We start from the raw sequence: 27197 nt of genomic DNA on the forward strand, positions 1-27197 counted from the left end.
GGCAGTAAACTCTAAAACACGGTTTCGAATTATTTGTGGTTCAGGTTGGATGTGTCATTGAGTGCATTAGGGTTGAAGCCGTCAAAACAACAGAAGGGATAACCTGTAATCGATATTACCTACGCCATGTTTTTTCTATATAAAAAAATTTCAATATTAGACATCGTTCACTGGTACACTACATTTATTTGTAGAAACCAATTCAAGTTAGTAGCATGTTTCAGAATTTTGAATTTAATTCAGCCATAAAATTCGGGAAAGAAATAAAAAAAAAATACCTTCTATATTGAATACATTTTTGTTTAAAAGTTTAGCAATAATCTGTGAGTAACTGCTTACTTCAGCTAACGAGGTCATCATAAAGTCAGGCCCCTAAAATGCTTTTACCATCTCGTTAAAATCAATCAATTTGGAGAAAGTATCCCATATATCTCGGTAATCAGCTGCGCAACAAATATGCACTCCTTTCCGGTTTTACGTTGTTTTTACGATTAGACAAAAAATATAAAATAATTCAAACAATCGCCCTCGGCCATTGTCCTTCCGTGGCTGGGGCTTCCACCCAGGCTCATTGCCCAGGACATTGGGCAGTAAAAATGCGCTACTGCAATAACAACTAAAAGCAAAACAAATAAAAATGTAGTAAAAATTCCCTGCCCCGATTCTCCCAAGCCAAACCACGTCCTACAGGTCGCACCCGAAAATGAAAATAAACAGTTTCATAATCGTAATAACCCATAAAAACCTTTTTCCCCCGTGAAAAAAAATAAGAAATTCTTCCACTTTTACCGATCACAAAAGCCAGAACCGACCGCGCCTGCTGCAGCCAGGAGGAAATTAGATCATTCCTATGCTACGCTCCGGGAATAAAGTGTTAATTTTGATTTTGCGACGTCGCCTTTCAAGTTGTTTTCTTTTCTTTTTCGGGCCTAAAAATTGTGGCAAAACCAGCCGCGCGTCGCCGAGGGAAAAATGCAACCCTTTAGCCCACCCCTCGATCGACGCTGGCGGAGTTTTTATGCTCAGTTTATGAGGGTTTTTTTTTCTTCTTCGCCTACCGTATACCTGCAGAGGAAAAAGTGTCCGCGAACGAATGTCCGTGCCGTTGTTGGTGGTGAAGTAGACAATATCACACAAACCATTCCTGCCGGCTTCGGGAGTGTCGAGTATGCAAATAATTCAATAAAAGAGTGCACACATTTCTCCGCGCTGAGCGGATTTCATTGGTGAAGGGCTCTAAAATGCGTTAAATTTTATGTGATTCTTACCAGCCTGCTGGGAAAAACGCGGAGGGAAAGGATAATTTTTCCGGGGAGGTTTCCGTAGCGATTCGAATTTACGTGACGGAATTGTGCAATTTAAAACTTTTTTCTTTTGTCATCAAGGTGCTTGCTAATGGGTAACAAAAGTTAATGAAACAATGATAGGATTTAATTAAAACGTTCGAGATGCTAGAGGGATTTTATTCTAATTCAATAATCAAAATTAAACATCTCTTCGTGTTTGTGGTAATCTGGTAAGCCAGTGTGAATATCCCGTTCAATGCCGAGATGGTTTTCACCGCGAATGATTTTGAACAGACCATTGCTGCCCCAGTCTTCTCCCCAAGAGTTCGCACACAGCCAATACTTTGTGCCCTTTTCGACACCCCATCCTAGGATTTTAATCGCATGACCAGTCACCAGTGGACCCCAGACGTGCCGGTAGACGCCACTCTTGTACGCGTGGAAATCCTTGTACACTTTGAACGAGGCCTGAACCGGTCCGTTCATGAAGATTTCCTCCTTAATCCGCGTTTCGTCCATAGGAACCGAATAGGCCTCGCGGCCGAAACGAACATCTCGCATTACGTCTGTTTGGTTGTAAGTCGCTTGACACGTCCGCACACACTTTGGCGTCGGAGCCATATCATCCCGGCTTCGGCAAACGTCAATTGGATACGGATGGCATCCTATTCTGGAATTATGGGGACCTCCACTCGAAACTCCATGCTCTACCCAGTACGTCCAAGCTGGTCCCAAACTTCCACCGTGGCAACCTTCGCCGCACTCCTCGCAGCAAGCAAGCAGATCGAACGTACCGAAACTGAACTGAGTATTGTTTTCGGAATGAATACACCATCGATCGGTCATCACTGAGGCAGCTGAAATAGCCCAGCACGATCCACAGCATCCCTGATTACGGATTTCCCGGATGCTCGGACAATTCGGCCATTGCTTCCGTGCGTCGAAAGATTCTGGCAGCTGCACTTTAGACTTCAGCACCAAGATTCCCGTCGCAAGACGTGTACTCTCCAACTGATCTAGCCGAACACCACTGCGATAGAAAGCATCCGGCAGCGAGTTTCGACCGGCAGTCCAGGTCTTAGTGAGATTGTTTATTTTGCTGGCGAAGGAGTTTGATAACTGAGCCGATGACGACGGTGACAATAGTGGCGATCCAATGCCCATGCCGGTTTGACACAAAGCGGCGTGGCACAAGGCCAGTAGCAGTAGTGTTCGAATCATTGCCACGATTCGGTGTGTTCACCCAACGCCTGAAGCCTGCAACGTGACTGGCGAGGATGAGGATTGCTAGGGTTTATATACCTAATCTAAAGTAGGTACATGTCATCGAGCTTACTCAAAAAGCAACTCAAGCAAATGCTTATCAACATATCAGTGAGCAACGATGCAATTGGCAGAATGCTTTAGAAGCAGGCTGATAACAACTGCATCGAATGAACGATCGGATGTTAAAGTTATATTATTAAGGTCAGATTGGCGAGCAGCAAATCATGTTGAATTTTTTACCAGTGTAGGTCAAGACAATGAATTAAAAATACCGTGAAATGCGGTTCTGGGTAAACAGATTATTGTGATATTTCACTTTTGTAGAAATTTGAACAAGATTATTGTTCGCCTTTTGCTTGAAGTTGGTTTTAGCTCAATTTCGGATATGAACGAATTGAAAATTTATTTTTTTTGAGTCGCAACGCAACATTTTTTCACCTTTGAAAAGTGTGAATAGAAAACCCAACGGACCAAACGGTTCTGAAAAGCTACAACCTGGAGAAAGGGACCATTTCTGAATCTCATGGCCATTATTTTGTTCCTCCAGTCCAGTAAAGCGGGCAATGTACGTTTACGAGGATCCGAAAAATGAACGAGAACAGAAGGTGTGACTTAGACTTACCAAAATGTTTCTCGACCAGACGGGACTGGGACCAGAAATCTCCGATGCCTTTTGACCAAATTAACTACTGGGAAGGTAATTTCTCTCAAGTTCAATATCAAATCACACTCTGCTCTGTTGTGACTAACTTATTTTTTTTTTCTTACGGTATACTTTTCTGAATAAATAATGTTTAAAAAAATTTTTTTCCACGGTGTACACTTTTTTCGGAAAGACGAAGTTATCATTTACAACTTTGCCGAAGACGTCACACCGAGAAAACTGTTCTGACTCTTAAAATAATTTTTAATCTTTGATACCTCATTTATATGAGCTCTTCTTGTGATTAAAAAAACTATATGTAGCACAAAATGGCACCTCTAGCTCATACCAACAGCTGTGCAAAGTTTCATCCGAATCAAAAATGACAATAAAAAAAGGATAAAAGCAAAATCATTTCAAATCGCCTGCAAATACGCGAAAATTTAATCGACCATTTTTTATTTAAATGAAACTTTGCATACGTATTTGGCTTAGCAAAATGAGCATTTTTCACAGGTGGAGAGATTTTTTACACCCATGAGTTACATTCTAAAAGGGCGTATGCCTTTTGGCATAGGTTTTATTCCAAGCATTGTAGCCCAGAAACTGTTGGTTGTATAGAAAAACTGTCTGAGAATGAGTTGTAGGGAATTAAAAATGCACCATAAAAAAATATACACTGTACAAAAAAATTTTTTTTGGTTCTTCAGCAAAAACCATACGTTCATTGGAATGCTTGATCAAAGATATACAATTCATTCTTTGACAACAAAACGATTGGGCGAACGGTTCTCAAGAAAAGAGTTAAAAGTTTTAAGTGATATAAATATTAGGGTGGGGAAAAATGATCGATTTTCCAGAACCAAGATTTTTTGGTTCCTTTTGGGGTCCCAAACAACCCTAAACTTATCTGAAGTCGATTGGTTTTGTCTCCGCTTGGCGCATTGCATTTCAAATTTGTATGAAAATTTATATGGGAAAACCTACTTTTTTGCATTTACCTTTCTAGAGAGCTCAATAATGCTCTAATAATGCACTACCCTATGTTAAAGTATAGTATTTCAGATGCCTAACAACTTTGCAGAAGACACTGAAGAGCTAGAATGTCCGTAAGAAGAGCTATAGCTGTTCAAAGTTGAGTATGTCGATTTAAATGCAGAAAATCTTGTTTTCTGCCAACATTACCAATGTACCGGCGTCAGTAGGATTCCCATCAGAAGTGACCTGTCGTAACGAGTTTATACACTCTGCTGGACCAAGCAAACAATCTTAGGTCAATATTCCAGGCGTAAATAGAATCTACAACGTGTTTCAGAGGTTACTTCTGATGTAAATCTGATTAACTCCGGTACACTGGCAGTGTTGGCAGAAACAATGATTTGCAACATAAATTTCGACATACTCAACTTTAAACAGCTCTAGTATTTTTTTGGCACACCCTAGCTCTTTAGTGTCTTCGGCCAAGTTGTTAGGCGTCAAAAAACCTACCATTTGAAGGGGTGTTTTGAGCCATTTTGAGCTCTTTAGAATGGAAAATGCAAATAAGTTGGTTTTTCCCTACAAATCTCCATATAAATTCAAAATGCAATGCGCCAAGCGGAGACAAAACCAATCGACTTCCAATTAATTCCGGACTGTTTGGGGCCCCAAATAGAACGAAAAAAACTTGGGTCTGGCTTTCTGCTATCAAGTTTCGTTTTTTCCATATAACGATTCCCCACCCTAATAAATATATTAAAGAATCAAATATTTATTTTCGAGTTTTATTATCTTAGGAACATATTTTTTTATGACATAGATACTTTACAGAACTAGTCACCTTATATTTTATATACATCATAAGTAAATGATTCGTCATCTTTTGAAAACAGCTTCGTTCGTATCTTATTTTCTGAAATCGGAACAAAAGAGTAATACCTTTGTGTGGCAGCTATTATTATACATTTTCGAAAATATTGCTCCATTCTGTTACTCCTTGTTCATATTCTTTATATGATACCCAACTAAATGACATTTTTGATGAATTTTAATTACAATTATACAATTCTTTTGCGCTTGTAATGGGATGTTCATGTTCTTCAGCTAAACTTGCATATCCTGCCATTCGTTTTAATATGCCACCAATTGCATCGCATGGGCCTTTACCATGAAGTGGTCAAAAAAATTTTTTTTGTACAGTGTATATTTTTTTTATGGTGCATTTTTTAATTCCCTACAACTCATTCCCAGACAGTTTTTCTATACAACCAACGGTTTCTGGGCTACAATGCTTCGAATAAAACCTATGCCAAAAGGCAAACGCCCTTTTAGAATGTAACTCATGGGTGTAAAAAATCTCTCCATCTTTGAAAAATGCTCAGTTTGCTAAGCCAAATACGTGTGCAAAGTTTCATTCAAATAAAAAATGGTCGATATTCGACCAAAGGTCATTTCGCGCGATCTTGCTATATAATAGTTCATGCTGAATAGAATTTCTCTGATGCTTAAATCCACGGGACAATCTCGATGTTAGTCGGTGTAGTTACAGAGTTCACTTTATCAAGCGGATGGTCGTGGGTTCTTAGTAGGATCAGGCCATTCGATGTCAAAAAGAACTTGAGCATGGGACAAATCCGAGGCACCCCATTACTTACTCTTCCCTTAAGTTGAATCCTACGATACCTTTGCGTGACTTTCTCTTAACAAAACATAAATAAACTGGCCAGAAGGACTCACTGCGAAATTTCTCCAGGGAATTCACTGTGCAAAAAGTGCAAGAGCTACTGACGTGACCTAGTGAAGGTTGTAGTGTTACTTGCGCCCATATTTAGAGTTTTTTTTAAATACTCCTAAAATTTTAAGTTCTGGGCAAAATCTCATTTTTCATTTTACCTAGGTCATTTTTCAACCGGTTTTGCAAATTTTGATCTTTTTGTAAAGGAGAAAAGTAGGGCTTTCAAAACGTATAGATATGTTCATAGATATTACCTATATGTAATGAGCAGTTTTAAAATGGTTGATGGTTTATGTTTTGCATGACTTTTATTTTCAAATTTCTTTTCAATATTTCACATATTTTTGTAACAAATGAGCTGTTTATGAAAATCGGTAACAATTGACTTAGGAATGATTTGATGGAACTGAAGATTTTCACCATAATCGTAGATTTCAAATCATCATCAAATCATATCTCAGCCGATTTTCATAAATAACGCCTATTGTATTCGACATGAAATGTACTGTATTGGTAAAACCTATATTTGAAAGCCCTATTTTTCACCTTTCTAAAACGGACAAAATATAAAGAACCGGTTGAAAAGTGACCGATAATGTGAGCCAAGGTCCAAAACGGGGATTTAACCATAAATTCATATTTCAAGGGTATTCGAAAACTTTAACTAAAATTTCGGAAAAACTCCTTACGTACTTTGTGGATGACGTCTTACATATAAGCACGGATCAAACAATAATAATAAGCATGCCACTTCTCAGTCAATAGCGATATTGCTAATAACAGAAGTGCGGGATACAGCAGCCACCCGGAGATCAACGATTCTGGTCGCAGTGAGGAAGTCCCTACTGGAAAAAAGAATCTACACGCAGTGAAAGACATGAGCCAGTGATTGAGGAACGCAAAAATGAAGCGGGACAAAATAAAGAAATAGGTAACTAAAAAAGGAAATGATTTGTGGAAACCCGGTACTTTTGCAATGCTTAACTTTGCCGGAAACTTGTGATAATCACCAAAATTCAATTTATTTGTTTGGTTGACTGTGCTCCACAGAATCATGAGCGGCTACGGCTGAAACAGGCTTTTCACTAGAGGAAGTGTCCCATTGCACCAGCTGGCCCTACTACTATCGATGCTGATATCAACTGCAACTGCTGCGCTCTTCGTTGCCATGCCACAGCTATGGCCGCTATTCGCTGCTATTGGTATCCGCTGCACTGCTGCTGCCAAGGGAGGACTGGTGTTATCGCTGCCTAGAACTAAAGGGTGATTTTTATGCTATTTCGTTTTTCGTGTATTCAGATTTGACAGTTCGCGTGGAAATTCTGACAGCTGTCAAAGTCTAATGTACTCAGTTTGGTTTGCCATTTTACCATGAACAGACTTACGCCTGAACAACGCTTACAAATAATCGTATTTTATTGCCAAAATTCGTCCTCTGTGAAAAATGTTTTTCGCGCAAAATTGTGTTCAGTGACAAAGCTCACTTTTGGTTAAATGGGTATGTTAATAAGCAAAATTGCCGCATTTGGATCGAAGAGCGACCTGAGCACAGTGTTTTATTTTGCTGATTTCGTGCGCAAAATTAATAGCGTCTTCAAATTTGATTTTAGTGATATACTTTATTCGAAAAAGTTTCTATGTATTTTATTGTGCTTCGTTTAAAATGTACGATTTAGTGATTATTTCACCTAGAAGTGATATGGAAAGATAGATAGCTAGTGTCTTCGAAAAAGTTGTGGCAAATGATTTTACTTGCAACTTTGTCGAAAGTGCCGGATTTTTATCTCTTATGTCAAAAAAGATGTAACAAGTTTTATATGCAAAGTTGACTCAAATCATAATTTTAAATATAACTTTTTTCCTGGACTTTCTACATATTCTATACTCTCTACAAAATTATTAGCCAAACACAAATACACATTTTTGCTGAACATTTGATCTAGCTATGGTTGAAAATAAAAAAAATATTCAACCATTAACGGTTTTTCAAGTGTTAGTTTAACTTCAAATTGCTCAGCTGTACGCAGAAATACGCAGATTACTTTTTGATGTTCTGAAAGCACATCTATTCTACTTCCAAACGAATATAAAATCGTTAGAAGAATTAGAATAGATTATTAGAATAGAGTCTTTTCGATTATTTCAGTGAAAAAAATCTTTTGCATGAAAATTATAACTTTATCAAATAACTTTGTTATTTATAAATATAGCGTTTTACAATCTTCAGCAAAAATATAAACCCAATAAAATCGCGTAATTTTTTAGAAGGTCATAAAAATATAGAAAATCATGGGAAAGAGTTATAATGAAAAATATGAAATTTTAGTCACAGTTAATTGTCATCTTTGCTGTCTTCTTCATCGGTTGCCGTTAATGGTTGAGTAACTTTCTTATTTTCAACCATAGCTAGATCAAATGTTCAGCAAAAATGTGTATTTGTGTTTGGCTAATAATTTTGTAGAAGGTAGAAAATATGTAAAAAATCCAGGAAAAAAGTTATATTTAAAATTATGATTTGAGTGAACTTTGCATATAAAACTTGTTATATTTTTTGACATAAGAGATAGAAATCCGACACCTTCGACAAAGTTGCTAGTAAAATCATTTGCCACATTTTTTTCGAGGACACTAGCTATCTATCTCACTGTCCTGAAAAAATAAATTTTCCATATGACCTCTAGGAGAATTAATCACTAAATCGTACATTTTTAAAGAAGCAAAATAACATACATAGAAACTTTTTCGAATAAAGTATATCACTAAAATCAAATTTGGAGACGCTATTAATTTTGCGCACGAAATCAGCAAAATAAAACACTGTGCAGAGAATCGCCAATGCACCCAGAAAAATGCACGGTTTGGTGCGGTTTACACACTGGAGGCATCATTGGTCCGTATTTCTTCAAAGATGATCAAAATCGCAACGTTACGGTCAATGGCGCTCGCTATCGCGCGATGATTTCTGATTTGTATTTGCCGGAAATGGAAAAGCTGGGTCTTGTTGACATGTGGTTTCAGCAAGACGGAGCAACGTGCCACACATCGCGCGAATCAATGGACATATTGCGGAATGAGTTCGGTGAGCAATTCATCTCACGAAATGGACCGGTGAATTGGCCGCCTAGATCATGCGATTTATAACCGCTAGATTATTTTTTGTGGGACTACGTTAAGTCTCTCGTCTATGCGGATAAGCCAACAACAATTCCAGCCTTGAACGAAAAGTGACCCAAAATTGGACTTTTCGTATGGACCATTTAAAACGTAGCCGTGGCCAACATTTGAATGAAATAATCTTTAAAAAGCAAATGGCATAAACCAATTTTTTCGGCTCAAATAAAGATTTCATACAGTTTTGTAATTTTTATGCGTTTTTCTTCGAAGAAAAACCAAATTCTTAAAAAATCACCCATCATTATGAGCGGCTTTGGCTGAAACAGGCTCTGATATAGGCTAAATAGCATATTTCAAATAGCAAGGTCTATGATTCTGTCGACCGTGCTTTGGAAGCAATCATATAACGACCAATCAGAGGTCGAATTTTTCGTTTTGACAAGGCTTGACTCTTTTCAATAGTACAATAGTTTGAATAATAAAATTACAAATATCTTCATTTGGTAAGATTCTTCGAAGATTTTCCAATATATTGCTGCAAGAACGAAGGCAATCTATCGAAAATTAACCGATTTATTAGCATTTGTAATTGGACATATTTCTCACCTTTTTCGCTTTTAGGTTTTCATTTTACATCCCTATGTAGCCGAGGATGTAGCCGAACTTCCTGAGAGACGTAGCTCTACGTCGAAAAATGTGAAATAGAAATTCCGATTTTGCAAGGAAAAAAATATTATTGAATATTATGCAAAAAGCTTCCATCAAGTGAAACATAAATTGTTATCCGGCAAGGAATTGTTAGTGTTTTTAATCAGCGATTAAAACCAGTTCTACTTACTAGAGAAACGGGAGAATTAAAGTACTATATCTACAGGGTCGTGAAAGTAGAAAGAGGAGTCGGTTTATAACGTGATTAGATTAGATACAGGCTGTTCAGTGACAGTATATTAGTGTTAAGGATTGAAGGGAAATTCTTCAATTGCAGCCTAATCAATGTGTATGCACCGATTAATGATTAAACCGATGACGAGAGGGAGGAGTTCTATTATTTCTTTGAGAAGACGTACAGTGAGTGCCTAGGACGTGACATCTTATTTTAAACCGTGCCGCGTCATATCTTATTTTACACGCCGGAATATTCGAAATCTTACCTAGATGCAAATATGGTAGCAGGTCAGATCTACCATGTTCCGATTGATGGTCGGCACTTTTCAGACGTTATGAACGTAAGGTCACTCAGATGACGAAACGTTTAGTCGGATCGCTATCTCGTGGTATACAAGATCCGCACCCGGTTGTTAAACGTATTGAAGAAGGACAACGAAGAAGATACGGTTGAACATATAGCTGTAGAGTCCTCGCAGCAAGTTGATGAGCGGAGTTGATGAGCGATGTGCAAGTTGGGGGAGACCTGCAAAAACAGTGGAGACATATCCACAATACGATCAGCCTCACAGCGCGAGAAATGTTGAGTACAGCTGCAACAACCACGCCCAACGAGAGGTTTGACGCTAATTGCCAACGAGCGACAGATGAGAAGAACCGCGCCAGATGTCATTTGTTGGCTCCGGCTGTGACACGTTAGAGCGTAGGGAGACATCGTGCAGCAAGAACCGCTGGAGGGAGATTCCCTCGCCGGAAGAAGCGTCAGCATTGGGAGCGTGTTCTTGTGGAGGCGAAGGGCTACTTCTCCAGACACGATGCGAGGAGTTTTTTTCAGAAAGATTACCGGAATCGGGAACCGAAACGTTTCTGCACCTGTCATGTGCAACGACAGGGAGGGGAATCTAATTAGCTATAAATCAGAGGTGGCCAGGCGGGAACAACTTTTTAGTGTACTGTTGAACGGCGAGGAAGACAGCGGCGTCGAAAGGAGCAGGAATGATGTTGAGAATGATGGGCAAGCTGTGGATCCACCAACTATTGATGAAGGTGAAGAAAACAGTTAAGGCCAAACGGTGTTGAACCTACAAATGGCCGACTTTGAGCCACCACTTCGAATTTTCAGAAGCACAAGACTCGGTAACAGTTAATGCGTCACCTGAAAAAACTCTATTTTATGTTTACTGCGGTGAATCAAACATAAAGTAGCGATTTAACAGGGAACACATTATCTATTTCCGAGTCTTGTGCTTCTGAAAACTCTAAGTGGTGGCTCGAAGTCGGCCGTTTGTGGATTCTATACCGTTTCACTTTTAAGAGCTGAAAAACTGCAAGGCGGCTGGGAAGGACGGCACTCCCGATGAGTTTTTCAAAGAAGGAAGCGAATCGGATCATGCTGAAAGTGTGGACTGACGAAGAATTGTCCTCGGACTGGTTGGAGAGCCTCATAAGCCCGATCTACAAAAAAGGCCACCGTCTAGGCTGCATTAACTATCAGAACATCATTCTTCCTAATACCGTGTACAAAATTATCCCCCGCATCCTGTTCCATCGACTGAGGCCGTAGCGTGAAACCTTTGTTCGCAGATACCAATGTGGTTTTCGAGAAGAACGCTCCACTACGGACCAATTGTGTACCTTGCGACAAATCCTCGATTAATTTCGAGAATTTAACTTGCAGATTCACCCTCTGTTTATAGACTTCAGGGCAGCGTACGACTCAGTTAAGAGAAATGAGTTATGGCAGCCAATGCGCGAGCATGGTTTTCGAACAAAACTAATTAGATCGAATGGTGCCACTCCTAATGGATCAACACTAAATCGACTTGTTGTCAAGGAATGAATTGTATGCAGTGATGGCATGAACTCGTGCGAAGTTGAACTGAGTAACACTTTTCCAGATTCGAACCCAACTTGAATCTGCTTCCTATCGATAGTTTGAGTTTTTTTTGTACCGCACACTCTGATCGATTGAGTTTAAATGTGATGCAGGCGATGATGTGACGCGATTAGTTTTGTTCTTAGATCGAATTTCTGCTTTCAAAGGACAATGCAACAAACTGTTGTAGCAGATGCGGCGCGAATTTCATCGCAATTCGATATTTAGGCAATTGTTGTTATGCAGGATTCAAACTCAAATCTAACTCAAGTGTAATGCACTGTTAGTAGGGTTTACGTGCAAACCGAAAATAAATGTGCAAGCAAGTTTTAAAACTCACTTGGATACGAGCGCAAAGTCACACTGCCTACTCTGATTGTATGATATTGATCATATATTTCAATGAACTTATGGTTTCTGCTGGAGAACTCCGGACAAATTAAGAAAAACGTGTATTTTCCAAAATATTAGAAATTATTTGAACTTAAGGGGTTATATACCTTTTTAGTTTTCAAAAAACCGAAAAAAATTTATTGTATTATCTTCATATACAACATCTTGAGAACATTTTCACAAATTTTCATAAAGATCTGAGCAATAGGAAGAAAGTTAGAGCGATTTGCAGCGTGCCTCGCCACGGCCGCATAAGCTAAACTTGAAACTTTACACGCGATTATCTCGGAATAGTGTTTTCCGAAAAATGACTTTGCCGTGATCCTGACTGCGGGAAAACTACTGAACCGATTTCCTTCATCTTGTTTATTTTTAAGTTTCGTTATTAAATTCGCCGGTCCTTGAACGATCGCTTTTCGAAACATACAGTTACATTTTGCCACAAAAAAATTTGAATGCGATTTTTAGCGCTCAAAACGTGCATTTTTAGCGATCGTTCAAGGACCCGGCACACTTCTAAACTAATGAAATAATATGAGTTTTTTGATTTCGGTTGACCCGCTGAGTCTCTATCAGGATCACCGCAAGCCTCTGCAAAAAATAGCGTTTCGGGGAAACGGCCATTACTCCAGTAATAATTGGTATATCTCAAAATCAAACGTATTTTTTTGTTGTTGATAAACTGTACTTTCAGAAAAATATCCCTTTGATGCAACCCCTAACCTCAAAATCACTTAAAAACCGATGTATTTAGAATGGTAATTACCAGGGGCTTTTCATTTTAAAATGTCTGCCTGAATCTTTTAAAAACATTAGAATCCAAACGTTTTGAAAAAAGTTGAAATTAAAAAAATTCAAATTAAAAAAAAAAATACATTAGGTTCAACTTGGTCATTACTTAAAACATTATTAAGCAATATGGTCATATATAATATATTCGATATTGACACTTTTTGAAGAAATTGGTGTGACGATTAAGCAGAATTAATATAAAGCAGAAAAAGCAGCGTCCCCATAGTGCTGCCTTGAGGTATTCCAGAAGTGTTTTTTTAGTTAAGGGGTTTTTAATCCAGAAGTGTTGGGAAAAGTGGAGAAAAAAGCAGAACTCAGCTTCGCACGTACTGTTCGATTACATAAGTTGGGTCGTAACCAGTCAGTGATTTGTCAAGATGCATCAAGTCGAGAGAGCTTTCGTAAAAGTATTCGATGATTGATTCGATCAAAAGCTACTTTTGAATCCGTATAGATTACGTCAACCTGATATATATCGTTTTGAAGTCCACGAGAATTGTGGTAACGGAACGTCCGGGCATAAATCCGTGTTGATCGTTAGAAATGTAGACAGGCTTCTCGAGCTTACTACGATTTCAATCAATTTAGATGAAGCAGAAAGACTAGTTATGCCTTGATAATTCCTTATTTTTCGCACATCTCCACTTCCAAACACAGGAAAAATGTAAGACATCCCGTCGGGATGCGGTATATTTTTCCAAATCTGTATCATATTTCCAGTTCGCTTATTTTTCGCTCTTTTTACTTCACATACTGTCTGCTTAATGAATATGTAAGACTGCTTCCAAATCTTTAGGAAAATAACTCATAGGTCCAAAAAATCTCTCCACCAGTGAAAAACGTTTAGTTTGCCAAGCCAAATACGTCTGCAAAGTTTCATTCAAATAAAAAATGGTCGATTAAATTTTTCAGGTCACTTGGCTTCTGTGCTTGTTATAATGATGGATTACGAGCAGGTCAATTTCATGTTCTAGTTAAATTCGATACGATATATTTCAATTATTTGGCGTCGGATTTGCTTTAAATTATTGTTTCTGTAAGCTAGAAAACATCAGGAGAAGATTGTTTCGATAAACGTCGTTTGTTCATGATTTCATTCGATAATAATGGTTAAAATGTTTAAACCCCTGTGAATTGGTATAAAAGTGACTTAGCAGTGCGAATGTTGAAAAAAATGTTGAATTTGAAAATCTAAGTCAAAATGAACACCATCCGTAGTTATTTTTAGTAATAGAGTCTGAAATACCGTTTTTCTGTACCTTAGGCTGGAAATTATTTCAAGTACCTAGTCTTAATAATAAAATTGTATGTGTTAGTAGCGATAAAAGGCAAATTGAAAACTGTGAACTGTGTGAAAACTGATATTTGAATTCCTAGTACAGATCGGACTCGATTTTACGGTTACTCAATTATCCGGAATTCGAATATCCGGAGTATTTTTTTTTTGTTGATTGTTTTTTATATTTAATTTGGAATTATATACCTTTACCTTTAGCACCTTTTTGTAATTTCTGTCTTTTCTGGCATGTTTGGGACATGTCCGAGTTAAGTGAAACCAATTAGCGTTAAATTATTTATTTTTGCTTCTCGAGAATTTGCCCCGATTTCCACAGAAATGATCATTCAAGTAACATAAAGAAAAAAAAATTACGTTCGTTGAAGGCAAATTAAAAAAAAAATAAATGGATTCTTCCAATATTTCTAATTGATTTTTTAATTCATTATGAATTGAGTTTCCATAAAACACTCGCCAAGATTAGAAAGACATAGAAATAAGCAAGTAAACAATCTGTCGTCGATATGCGACGTTGTTACCATTCCCAAACCTTAATCCTAAACCAAAACCCTCGGTCGACTCGACAAACAGCAATAATTGTTTTCTGCTTCCTATAAACTATAAAACAACCGTCTGGTTATAAATTATGAAAATGGAAATTATTCCATGCAGCGACCGGGGCCCATCAAAAACCGGCAGCATCCGTAATAATAATAGTACGATGCACCCAGCACTCGTTCCGTTTTTCTCTAGCAGCGAAAGAATAAGACACCCCTGCCCGATTCGAGAAACGTTTCGCCAGCATCCACCAGGTTTCCTCCCAGGAAAGCAGTTTACTTTTATACGATTTTCGGAAGCTTAGCTTTAACCCTTTTTACTTCCACGCTGAGAGCCGAGCAGATCCAGCTGCTGCTCGCTAGACGACTGGTGCGGTAATCAAATCTTTGTAAATTCGAAAAACACTGCGGTCGTTGCTGTTTTTCGGCGAGGATGGGTTCGACTTCGCAAAGTGGCAGGCAATCGTCGTAAATAATAATCGCTACCGGCCTATCGGCCGAGCAAGAATCCTACCCACCGGGGATAGCTAATGCCACTTTATGACCGAAGGAATCGGCTGGTCGGGGGAAAAAAAATTCCGCACCAAAAGGGGTCGGAAGCAGTCGAGCGAAACGCGTGACGCGTTGACGTCTTGCTCAGGCAAAGGTAGCCCAAGTCAGTCACAGACTTGGTGTAAAGGTATCCTTCGTAGCTTCTTGGCCAGGCGCTCTATTTGCTACACAAATGACGACGTTTTCCCCTGGGGGCATATGGACGATTCCTTCGGCAGCAAAAAAGGTGGTAAAGGGGCAAATGGAAAATTAATCCTTTTTTCGTCGGAGGCGGATTCATTAGAGTAGGTTTAATATTTTTCGCTTGGAGCGATGTTAAAATTATTGCTTATTAGAGTCGTTAAAAATTGTTTCGCTCTTGCTACGTGTTTTTCGAAATGTCGAAATTGGATTAAATTGAGAGTTTAAGGTTGAGTTATGCGAAACCGCTGAAGGGAAATGAAGATTCTTTGTTATCACTCATTGCCGTTTTTCTTGGAAGACAACGGCAACTTTTACGAGTTTGGTAGAAACTGTGGTTTTTATGACCGTCGCTGCTGCTGGTTTTAAAATCGAAGGATGGGAACAAATTTTTTCTTGGTGTTTTATGGTAACCAAAAGATTAAATATATCCAATTACATCAGAATGTCACATTTACATGGTGATTTATGAATGGTTGCTCAACCTAATGCAGCCCTTTTTTCGGTGCATCGTCAAACAATACTGCCCGCAGTTGCTGTGTAAATCGGTGAATGAAGCTTATTATCGGTTTTTACGACCTGTCAATCAGAGCCGATTTTTATTCACCCCTCATGTCGCAAATTTATTCGTCAGCCAAATCATCCCGTAAGATTCTATGGGAAAAACCGCACCGAGAAAAGGCGTTTCCTTTCCCCGCCAGAGAGGATCATTATCCGTATCGGAATTGTGATACCGCTGCCGGCTGACGGATCACAATTAACCTTCTGTCGGGGCTTCGAATAACGATGATACGTGGCGAAGAAATTGGAGTATGATCGATGAGAGTTCCGCCCACTACAACGATTTCTTTAAATTTGCATACACAAGCATGTCGTCATCGTTTAACTATTCATGAGTTTCACTTTCGCACACTTCTAATCTAGAACCGAGCGACGCGCAGCGATGTTATCAATCTTTTTCCGACATCGCAATGTCAGCGAGATTTGAAGTGGGTAACGAGCAAAACACGTCACAAAACCATCCATCAGACCGGCGAGGGCATCCGTGAAAGCTTAATAGTCGAACTGTCAATCAAAGCTGGAATTGTTTTACAAATCGTATCTTTTTATGACGTTGCTGAAGGAAGCAAATCGATGATATGGAACAATTATTCGAGTAACAAGAACATCAGTATCAGTATTGATATCCATATAAATATTAACAGTCTTAATGTGATGAAATGTGATATTATTGTAGTATTTAATTTGCAATACACTAAGTTTCTACTCAGAAGTGAATTGTTTTGAGGTAAACAAACCATTAGTGTGCATGAATAAGCTGTCAGAAACCTTTATTATTCACCACTTGTGTCGCTAGTTGCACTTTTTACTAGATATGTATGTGCGGCAGATTTCTATTTCAGAATATTTACCCAAATCCTTTTAGTCAAAGTGACGATAAGCGAAATAAAAAACTCTTGTATTTCACGATAAATGCTACCATAATGGGAGGTCCATCTGCACTTTGTGCCTTCTTGTTGGTGCACCCAACGTGCCGAAAAAAAACTATTTTTCAATTTCCTTACCATGGCCCAAGCGTTATGACCTCCAGGGTAGAACCAAATATTGAGACAACAATGTCGCCACGATTGCACAAGCAGACAAACCACCCAGAAGTTCGGAACAAACCCAATCGAAGCCGGCGGATTCCGGCCGGCAAATCAATTAGTCCGCTGCAAGTTTTCAAGCCCAATTGTGGCGATAAAAGTCGGCCGATTTTGGGCTCTCACTGTGGGAGGTATATTTTATGTCGGCAGTCGTAAATATGTTATTGGCTCTGATCAGTTGGGACGGTGTGATGTCTTGGTTGTCTCTATTCGGCGGCAGCGAAGATCCTTGCTGTCGGTCTCCGCACCCAGTCGGACAGCTCAATGATAACGCACCGACTGTGAGCCCGATGTGGTGTAAATAAGGGACGATTATTGTGTACACACCGGGGGTATGAAAGCGGAACGGCGTCACGGTTGATCGGCACAGAATTGACCAGTGTTTAGGAAGGTTCCTTTTCTTGCCTTTTCCTACTTTGACGAATTGAAACAGAATGGATATGAAGTAAAACTGCAAATTGTCGTTGTGTATTTGAAAGTTTTTCACTTTGGTAAAAGTTCATGTTTCTTACATTTCCGGAATAAATCGCGACACGCGTTTGAATTCAATTGCAAATTTCCAACGCTTTAATCAATCATGTTCAACGGTGACATCACAATAGCATTCGAACGGAACGCCGATCAATGCAAAATTTGGAAGTAAAATAGCATCGCACTCTGATGGGTTCATCTCTCTTGTTGAGTTCGTCCTTTCCCGGTTGTTATGGATTGCGTCCGATGAAGCATAGACCATCGCTGGATTCGCGTGTCCCACCAGATTGATGACACTTTGGTTGTGTTTTGTAATGCACTGGAACGGTTTCTGCTGCTGCTTTTTTTGTTGTTGGTCGCAACATGGGGAGACCGTCAATCGAATCAATCAAATCTGTGTTTGTCCCTTGGTTTGCAGTGTTAGAATGCCCGAATGCGAGGGTGTTGGAAATAAATCATCATATTTCGTTTCCTTTTTTTTGTTTTGTTCGGTTGACCATGCGATACCTCATCGGTCGGAACAGTTGTCCCGGGTCTAATTTGATTAATATTTATACGAGCGTCGAGTGCGGAGCATTAATTGTCCACTAAATGGTGCAAAATTGCAACGAAGCGAAACTGCTGAATGCTAGGATAGAGGAGCAACAAAAAAAAAAAAGATGTCTTTCAAATACAGATGAATGTGGCGAACATGGAAATATTCAAATATTCCGAAAGGGAAGCTTGTCCGCTGTCCAAAGGTCCAGCACTGAATAGATGAGTGAGTGGTTGGCAAATAAATTCAAATTAAAATGTTTTACGAACCACGCTCCGCTTGCGTATCAGATTGGATTGGGGTGGTCGGCGTGGGTGAAAGTGAGGGATGGCTGCGTGTCCTTTTGGCCGGGCTGAGGGCATTGTTCAGAGGCCGCCCGAATGAACCGTTTGGCAGGAAGAATTTTTGCCAATTATTTACTCTATTCATGTGATTCGACGATTCCAAACAATAGATCATACAGTGATTGTCTCTTCATGACACATGTGAGAGCTGAGTGGAATTGAGTTGCAGTCAGTTGCTGATTTTCAAACGATGATGACATTCAAGTTTAAGGTCCAACAAAGAGATGAAAGGGAGGTCCAGTTAGGGCAAATATGTTGAAGGGCTGTATTGAAAACATCAAGCGTTTTGCATTTGCATGAATATTTTGCATTGTTTCGAAGGAAGGTCGAAGGTTGTGTTACTAGAAAATTGGCTTATGCTAGCTCAAAGCACAGCCTGTGCAAAAATTTCAAATAGATGATTACAGACAACAAAGACAAAGCCTTGCTCAGAGAATCACAATAATAATGAAATTAAACCTATCTTCGAATAAATATCATAGTGCTTACATCTAAACAAGAAGCCGAGAATTAAATTGATTTATTTTTTACTAGTATAATTTTGTGCTATCACTATTTAAAGTGATTTTACACGATACTTTATAGTTCTCTTTGTCACCGCTCTTGTAGTTTATGTCATACTTTTATGCAATTTCATACATAAACAATAATTAAATCATTAGTCATAGATCAAGTAACAATTACTGGAATCTCTTTCTGAATAAAATTATACAGCTTTCAAATTAGAGTTTCACTTTCAAAAGCGGGTAGTCACTTTTTTGCTATTCATAGCCTTTAGATTCCAGGAAATTATAGCGGATTGTTTTTGTTTCCGAAATCTATATCTCTGACACGATCACTGTTATTAACAGGTGATATTCCCAACAAGCGAACTGAGTTTAAATATCGATCAACCAGCTTTAGAGTTATGCTTAATATCGGTAGATGGCCACCGGGAGGATCAGCGTTTCACACTGCGCTAGTTTGTAAACTATTTCGCAACCCTTTGATCTATTTCATTTGATATCAACTGCCATGTCAAGAGTCATGTGAAATTGTTAGCTAAAGGTAACTTTTCTACACGAAAGCATAGTTGAATAGTAAGTTTGAGGGCGCATTTCTTTGCTTCAATCCTTCTGTCATTACGAAAACGGGGGTAATTTTGTTTGCTCAAGTCATTACCTAAAGCTAAAACAGAACTGTCTACGAACCGTGTATCACATTAATTTCGCTTAACTGAGTAGTATACCGCATCGAAGTCCACAAGCAAATTGCATTTGTTTTCATTAAAATTGATCGGGTTCGAAGTGAAGTTTTTAATCTAGAACTACATAATTCTTCGAGGAAGTTCCATATTTAGCTATCGGATATTGTAGCTATTTTGATTCTACTGCTACTAAAGTCCTTAAATTTACATTGTAGATAAAATTTGTATTTTCTGGAATGTTTCAGTAGCTTTCCTCTGTATACCAGTTATTTGTTCTAACAGAAAGGATGTCAACTTTCTGTAGTAAGTACTAAAATCCCGTCATACTACTTATTTTGATCTTGGTTTACTGTTAACATAGTTATTTTGTTCAATGAAAGCTATGAAAAACTACTCTGAGTTTTCGAATTAAATTGTTCGAGTTATTTAGGATTTACCTTTTTTTTTAAGTTAAATTACGTCCTACAGCAACATATACAGGGGACCAATTTCAATACAGGGATCCAATTTCAAAAACCGAAAACATCGAGTGCGTCACGAAAATTGTCCACTTTCAAACGTTTTAAACTCAGTTAGTTTCCACCCGATTTCCGTCTTTTTGCAGCAATAGATTCGAAAATCACTCAAGCACCCGTCCAAATGCAGAAAATTGTAATCTGATTGTTCGAACTAGGGGAACTGCTACATTATTAATCTCAGCCCATATATTCATCTCTTACAACATGAAAACACAATTGAAAACAGGTAAAAACGCATATTTTCTTCTTAAACCAATCTGATAATCCATGGAATGGAATCTTCTTAGTTCACTTTAGATGTCTCATAAAGTATAATCCTCAAAAACTCACTAAAAAGCACTAAATTTGATATTATAGTTGGGCATCTGCACTCGAAAACTCATTTAATTTAATCACCTACGTCAGAAAACAAATTCCGCCTATTGTTCTATACGGCTACAATGGGACTCGTTCAGTAGCCAACCGAAATTTTTTTTTTATCACTAGCGGACCACTTTTTATTTTAATCACCAAACAAAATCACTCACTACACTAAGAATACTTCAATCTTTGAAATGTTCACCTCAAATTTCCTAAAACAAGCTTGAATTATCAGAAATATATGAAATGAATTCCAACAATTCCTAAATTTTAACTGTATGTATTTTCATCTGTTTTCACTGCGTTGAAGAAAATCAAAAGTTGCCAAATCAGTTTCTGTTAATTAGAAAGAATCATACTGAAAATGTTGAATTATTCCGACAAATTTGACATAAATCTACAGTTTTTTAGTGGTTACCTAGGTTACCAATTTTGCACGTAAACAACTGCAGCGGATATCTAGGTAACCTACTACGACGGGCTGCGGCTACGTTCATTCATGATAATGTGATTCTCTCATTTTTATCGTCGCGTCGTGAGATGAATAATTGAGCAGTGATTTAAGTTTTGAGATGGATATGGAAGCGTTGTGAAAAATGGTTTTGTTTTACAAAATTTAGGATAAGTCTAGCTAATTTTACTAAATATACAATGCTAAACGATTCCATAAGAGTACGTAAGCATATTTAGTTTATTTGTTCAATAATTCCGTCAATACTTGGTTTTTAATCCGTGCGATCTTCGTGAATATCGGCTTAATGAGATGAATAATGGAGTAGTTCCCCTACCTATTGTACTATTGAAAAATGTCAAGCCTTGTCGAAACGCAAATGTCGAGCTCTGATTGATCGTTCGATGCTTCTTTCCCTAACAAGGTCGACGAAATATACCTAGTTGACTAGAAATGCGCGCTTTGTGTTTTAGGTATCATTCATTCCATGACTGTACCGATATCACACGGATCTTGGTTGCTGATCGTGACGAAGAAAGAAAAGCCGGATTGCAATTTTGGCTGACCGCGCTGGGCGCGTTGATATTTAAGCATCTGTCTATCTGGCGGCTATGATGGAGTTTTCGGTAGCTGCAGAATTATTGGAAATGGCAGGCTGCTCTACTAGAGAAAACGGGAGAACTAGAATCATCGACGAGTGGTCAAACGAAACGATGATAATTGAACAAACTTGCCATTGTTGTTACTGTTGTGAAATATAATAGCACCTTTTGGTGTTCTACAATAATGTGATTGAAGTAGGTAAGATTTTTCATCATGTGCAACAAACGTAAGACTGCAAATTTCAGCATTTTCAAGGCAAGAAAAATTCAACATTGCCTCAAAAACGTGTTGGCGGCTCTGAGAAGGGCCGATTGTAATTTATACTTGTTCTCGTGTTGGATGGCAGCAGATAACAGAAATGCAGCACTTACACTATTGCGTTTTAAAATATCACAGCAGAGTTTAAACCTTCATACTCATGTCTACCGGTTGGTGAACGGCTGGGCAATGCGTACCAGCAGTACACCCGTACTAGTTGGCATAAAATAGACCTCAGTGTGGTCCATAGCATAATGCCCAGCAACTCCTATCCCTACCTTTACGTGGTACCGACTGGGATACGAGCAACCAAGGGAAGATCGGTTAACCGGTGGGAACTTGATCGTATGCTGACAGGAAAGGGGGAGTTGTTCTCCTTGGAGAGCAGCTTGCCAGAGCGTCTGTTGCCCAGGTCAGGGGCGGCTCAAACAGCGACTGATCCGGAGCGGACGGCTGAACTATGAAATGCGGTGTCTCGTCAGTTACACCCAAGACGGCAGCCCCGTCGCGAGACTCGGCATCGCAGCCCTAGTAAGGCAGCATGCTGAAAATAAAAATACTACGAACAATCCAGAGAATGATACGAATCGGAACAACCAGTATAGACCTAGGCAAACGAAAAAGGACAACGATTGGAAACTTGGTACTTGGAATGTTGGGACTCTGCTCGAACCGGCACGCGTGGGCATCTTGGCCAGAGAGCTACTGAAGGCAAAAGTGGAGGTAGCGCCATACAAGAGGTGCGTTGGCCTGAAACCGGGGAACGTGAATTCCGGGCGGTCGATCCGACCGCGGGAACTTCTTTTAAGTATCACATATACTACAGTGGCGACGATAGAGCGGAACGGGGCGTCGGTTTCGTACTACTTGGAAACCAAATGAAGCGTGTTATTAGGTGGAGGCCTATTAATGACCGTCTATGCGTATTAAGGATCAAGGGCAGATTCTTCAATTACAGCCTTATCAATGTGTACGCGCCAAAAAAACGATAAAACCGATGACGTAAAGGAGGAGTTCTGTGAGCTCCTCGAGAAAACGTATGGAGAGTGCCCACAACACGATATAAAGATCGTCATCGGAGATACGAACGCACAAGTCGGACGAGAGGAGTTCTTTCGTCCCGTGATTGGTAGGGAAAGCCTTCACTCTACCACCAACGACAACGGCTTGAGGCTAGTGAACTTCGCCGCGGCCAGGGGACTGGCCATCTGTAGCACCCATTTTGCACGTCTGAATATTCGGAAGCACACCTGGAGACAACCCAATGCACAGTGGGGCGACTGCATACAAATGCTGGCCAAGCAAAAAAATGACTTAAAATCATATAAAATACATGGTTTTTATATAATTTTGGGACGCTGAGTCCGAATTTGATATTATTTTTGCATGAAAATGCGTATTTTTGATGCCAGGGGAATTTTCATGTTTTTTATATATATTATATGAGGAAAACTTTACGTTGGTTTCAATATTTTTGAAGACGAAATGCATGATGCTTGAAAGACTTTCATATGTCATAAAAAACATAAAAATATTATTCAGTTATTGAGAAAATAAAAAAAAATCAATTAAAAAATATGCTTTGTGATGAAAATTACTTATGACTTTTTTTTTTCAAAGTGACTATATTACAATGCGTCTATTTATCGCATTCTTCTTTTCATTCACTTCTACCTTCATCTTCATTTTTGTGTTCATTTTTAATACAGTTATAATATCTTTAAAGAGAGTTTTCAAATTGCAGTTACTAACGTCAAAATAATAATTCCCTAGTTCCTCTGCAGAAATTAGCAGGCGATTTATTATGTCATGGTTTGTGTTTACACGATTGTTTTTACATTCGACTGGTATGATACAAAATTAAAACATGATTTTGGTACTCAGTGCTGGTGATCCAAAACATAAACAATGATTAGTTTTTGATACTGCGTTCAGTATCGGAATATTGATGAGTTAAACTTGTAAATATGAAAACAGTGTGATTAATCATACTGAGACATGTTTGAAAACATTGTTATCATCAGACGAATACAAGTTATTTGTTATTCTGTTGACTGTTTGCAGTGTACAACTTAAATTTACATTTTTAAAATCCGTCATGTGCCGAACACTCGTTGTTTCTCTTCGAACTTCTCTTCGGACTAGATGCAATTGCAAGCACTTTTTCCAAGCTATCTTTTAAAACTAGCGCCAATAGTGCCAAACCCTACCGTATAAACTTTAAACGCTGTTTCATGCAAAAAATACGTAATTTTTTGATTCCGCCTAATTTTTTTTGAGTATTACAATGAGATTATACATTATCCAATAATGAGAATTTATTCTCCACTATTTTACAGACAACTTTCCCTTAGACGTCATCAAGATTCAAGTTACCCTTGATTCTCCAGCAAATTTCGCAACATTGCATTTTTTTTCAAGAAAAACGCTAAAAAACACTGACTCAGTACACTTTAAAAAATCATAGAAAATTCAAATTTTATCATAATGCCCTAAAAATTTGAATTCTGAGACTTCAACAGTATACAACTATAGGAATATAATTGAAACGAAATTCGCATTTTCAATTTTGGGTCGATGGCTAGCGATTCCTCACTGTGCAATGGAGAGGCCTGCTCCCAGATCGACCACATGCTGATCGACGGCCGGCACTTCTCGGACGTCATAGATGTGCGGTCCTTTCGAGGGCCAAACATCGACTCGGATCACTATCTCGTGGTAGCACAGAACGGAAGATCATCTGTGATACGAAAACTGCTAAGTGCTCAGTGAATTTTGCAGCGCTCCCTAGGGGTGGAAAGAACGCTTTTTACACGGAAAATAAACAGAATTTATACTACTTTTATCAAAATCAATCAAACACACTGGTATAAATCTGTCGGCGAAAACATTACAGGTTAACCCTGCTAAGCATCTGTAAGAAGGAAAACACATTATTTCTAGGGGCTTGACAACTTTATTTCATGAAAAATATTTCGGTAATATTACACGATATTGGTCGATATATATATTAATATCTATCAATTTTTTTTATCACATTAACTTCCCAACCATAGCGTATAGGACACGGTGAAACGGTTTGATCAACAAGTAGGCACGAGTTGTGAATTGCTTCTAAAATAAATGAATATCAGTAGCAAGGTATGTGGCTTTACCGGATTTATAATTTGAATGCATCGAAATAGTATATTATAAGATGCGATGAATTTTGGTCATCGGTTGTTTTAATAAACATCTTTAGTCTTTGGCATTTTTTTTTGCAATATAGCCGATTGTACTTTTGACATACCGTTTTACTATGTTTCTATACACCAACATCACAACGACGATAATATGAATTCAAAGAGTTTTGATGTAACTAGAGGAGTGTCTGAAAATGCAACGATAAACACTTAGTAACAATGAATACAATCGAATTTTGCTCGTTGCACTAAATTCGTAGCCCAACTAGTAAAGGACTTTCACTCGTTGGGTTGAGCTATCTAGGCTGCAAGATGACACCGGTTGTTTCTTTTTGTTAGGATTACTAATCACCTATTGGGTTACGCAGTGTCTTGCCCCTAGCATCCTTCAAAACAGCTGACTCAGATACCGGCATAGATAATTGTAGAACTGTTCCTTTGTTGTTTTTCAGTAATCTACTCCTGTGAAAATAATCAGATTATTAACACGAGTTACATAAAGTGAGAGTCGCATCTTTTGTTTCAAGTCTCTAATTACCATCTCGTTTAGAGTCCTCGTAATGAATATTCATATATTACGTAACGTGAAATTTGGCAATTTTCAAAACCCCCATCAACTAAGTAACGCAAATTTGCATGGTGGCAGTGTAACACTTCGCTGGATACCTTTCCTCCACCTCTCCCCTGAGCGCGTTATGTATTATAGGAATGTTTCCATATATGAACGAACGCTAGGGGTAAGGCACTATTGATATACAATGGTGATTCGCTCACCGGTTGCTCCTTAGTCGGGGGTTTGTTAGTTGGGCTCTAATCCATCTAAAAAGCGCTCTTATGTCAAAATTGAACGTCATTCAAATGATGCAAGAAACCCGAAAAGTGAATAAATAATAAAATAAATTTTGACTTCTCGTACTTGAGTTTATTTGTCATTGATTGTTGATGGTTACCTTTGATTACTCGAAAAAAATGACATTGATTACTTCGGAGTAATCTCAGGTTACGACGCATTTCGAAACCCCTTGAAACGAACCTCTTGAGATCCTTTTTTAGTGTTCTGTAAGGTTGTCACTTTCGGTTGTCAGCAGGGATACCAGATTTGTCAGCAAAACGCTGATTTGTTTTGATTCGCAGGTATGTGCTTTTTTTTCAATCTCCATCCCGCATAATCAATAACCATAAACGGATGATAATCCATATGGTTTTACGATACCCCATACAGTCGAAACTATATCCCGAACTAGTTGTTAGGCACGTTTTATGGTTATTGATTATGCGGGATGGTTAACTACATTTTTTTCCCTATGACTTTCTCAAAATGTGTGCAGATTTTTACAGACTTCTGCCTGCTCGAGCGCATTTATTCGAATCACGATTAGATTTTTATCAGATTTCAAAAAAAAAGACTGCACAATGAAACCGGTACCTTTTACAATCGCATTATTCGTTGCCCTAGAAACTAACGTGGATTTACTTAACCGTATTCTACTTATTTTTATTTAAATGGCATGTCGCATGTCGCATCAATGAGTAGAAAATCTATATTCTCCAGAATGGACTAGAGTCAATCGGCAAAACATTTTATATAATCTAATAAGAGGATGAAACTAGTCATCGGCAAACATTTCATATAATCTAATAAGAGGATGAAACTAGTTTATAAATTTCATTTCCGAATAAAGATGTGATTCATTTATTATAAATATTCGGAAAATTTGCGTTAAAAAATCCATCTGTGCCATGATTTTTAAAAACTCAAAGTACTGTCTTGAGTTGAAAAAAAAACTAACGAGCTGCATTTTATATTCTAACAATTTTCAAAAATAACCGTCTATAACACATGGTACAATTGTAAATGGAAGAATTGCAACATTAACGGTTTAAAACGCACGATTTTTCAATAACATTAACTGTGGTTCGTGTTTCAAATCAACATTTGTCGATTACAATACCTTCGTTACACTATTCTAATATGACAAACTCCACAAATGTGAATAATTGCGATTTTTTCCAAAACGTTTTTGCATCGAACCTAATAGATTGTATTAAACGGGTTAAACTGTTGAAATAACCGTCAATTCAAAACATCGAATAAATTATGCCACATTAT

General features: G+C 38.3%; 1 protein-coding gene across 1 annotated transcript; it reads right to left on the reverse strand.

Moving 5' to 3' along the window:
* Nucleotides 1-1429: 1429 nt before the first annotated feature.
* Nucleotides 1430-2567, reverse strand: LOC129720613 (cathepsin B-like). The gene has a single exon (XM_055672104.1). It carries the CDS (start codon nt 2505-2507, stop codon nt 1473-1475), a length of 1035 nt encoding a protein of 344 aa, XP_055528079.1. The 5' UTR covers nt 2508-2567; the 3' UTR covers nt 1430-1472.
* Between the last annotated feature and the right edge of the window lie 24630 nt (nt 2568-27197).

Source organism: Wyeomyia smithii, chromosome 1 (genome assembly GCF_029784165.1).
Source record: "Wyeomyia smithii strain HCP4-BCI-WySm-NY-G18 chromosome 1, ASM2978416v1, whole genome shotgun sequence".
Classification (NCBI taxonomy): domain Eukaryota; kingdom Metazoa; phylum Arthropoda; class Insecta; order Diptera; family Culicidae; genus Wyeomyia; species Wyeomyia smithii.

Excerpts from the sequence above, each read along its gene's own strand:
- LOC129720613 (XM_055672104.1), bottom strand. The coding sequence starts at position 2,507 with ATGATTCGAACACTACTGCTACTGGCCTTGTGCCACGCCGCTTTGTGT.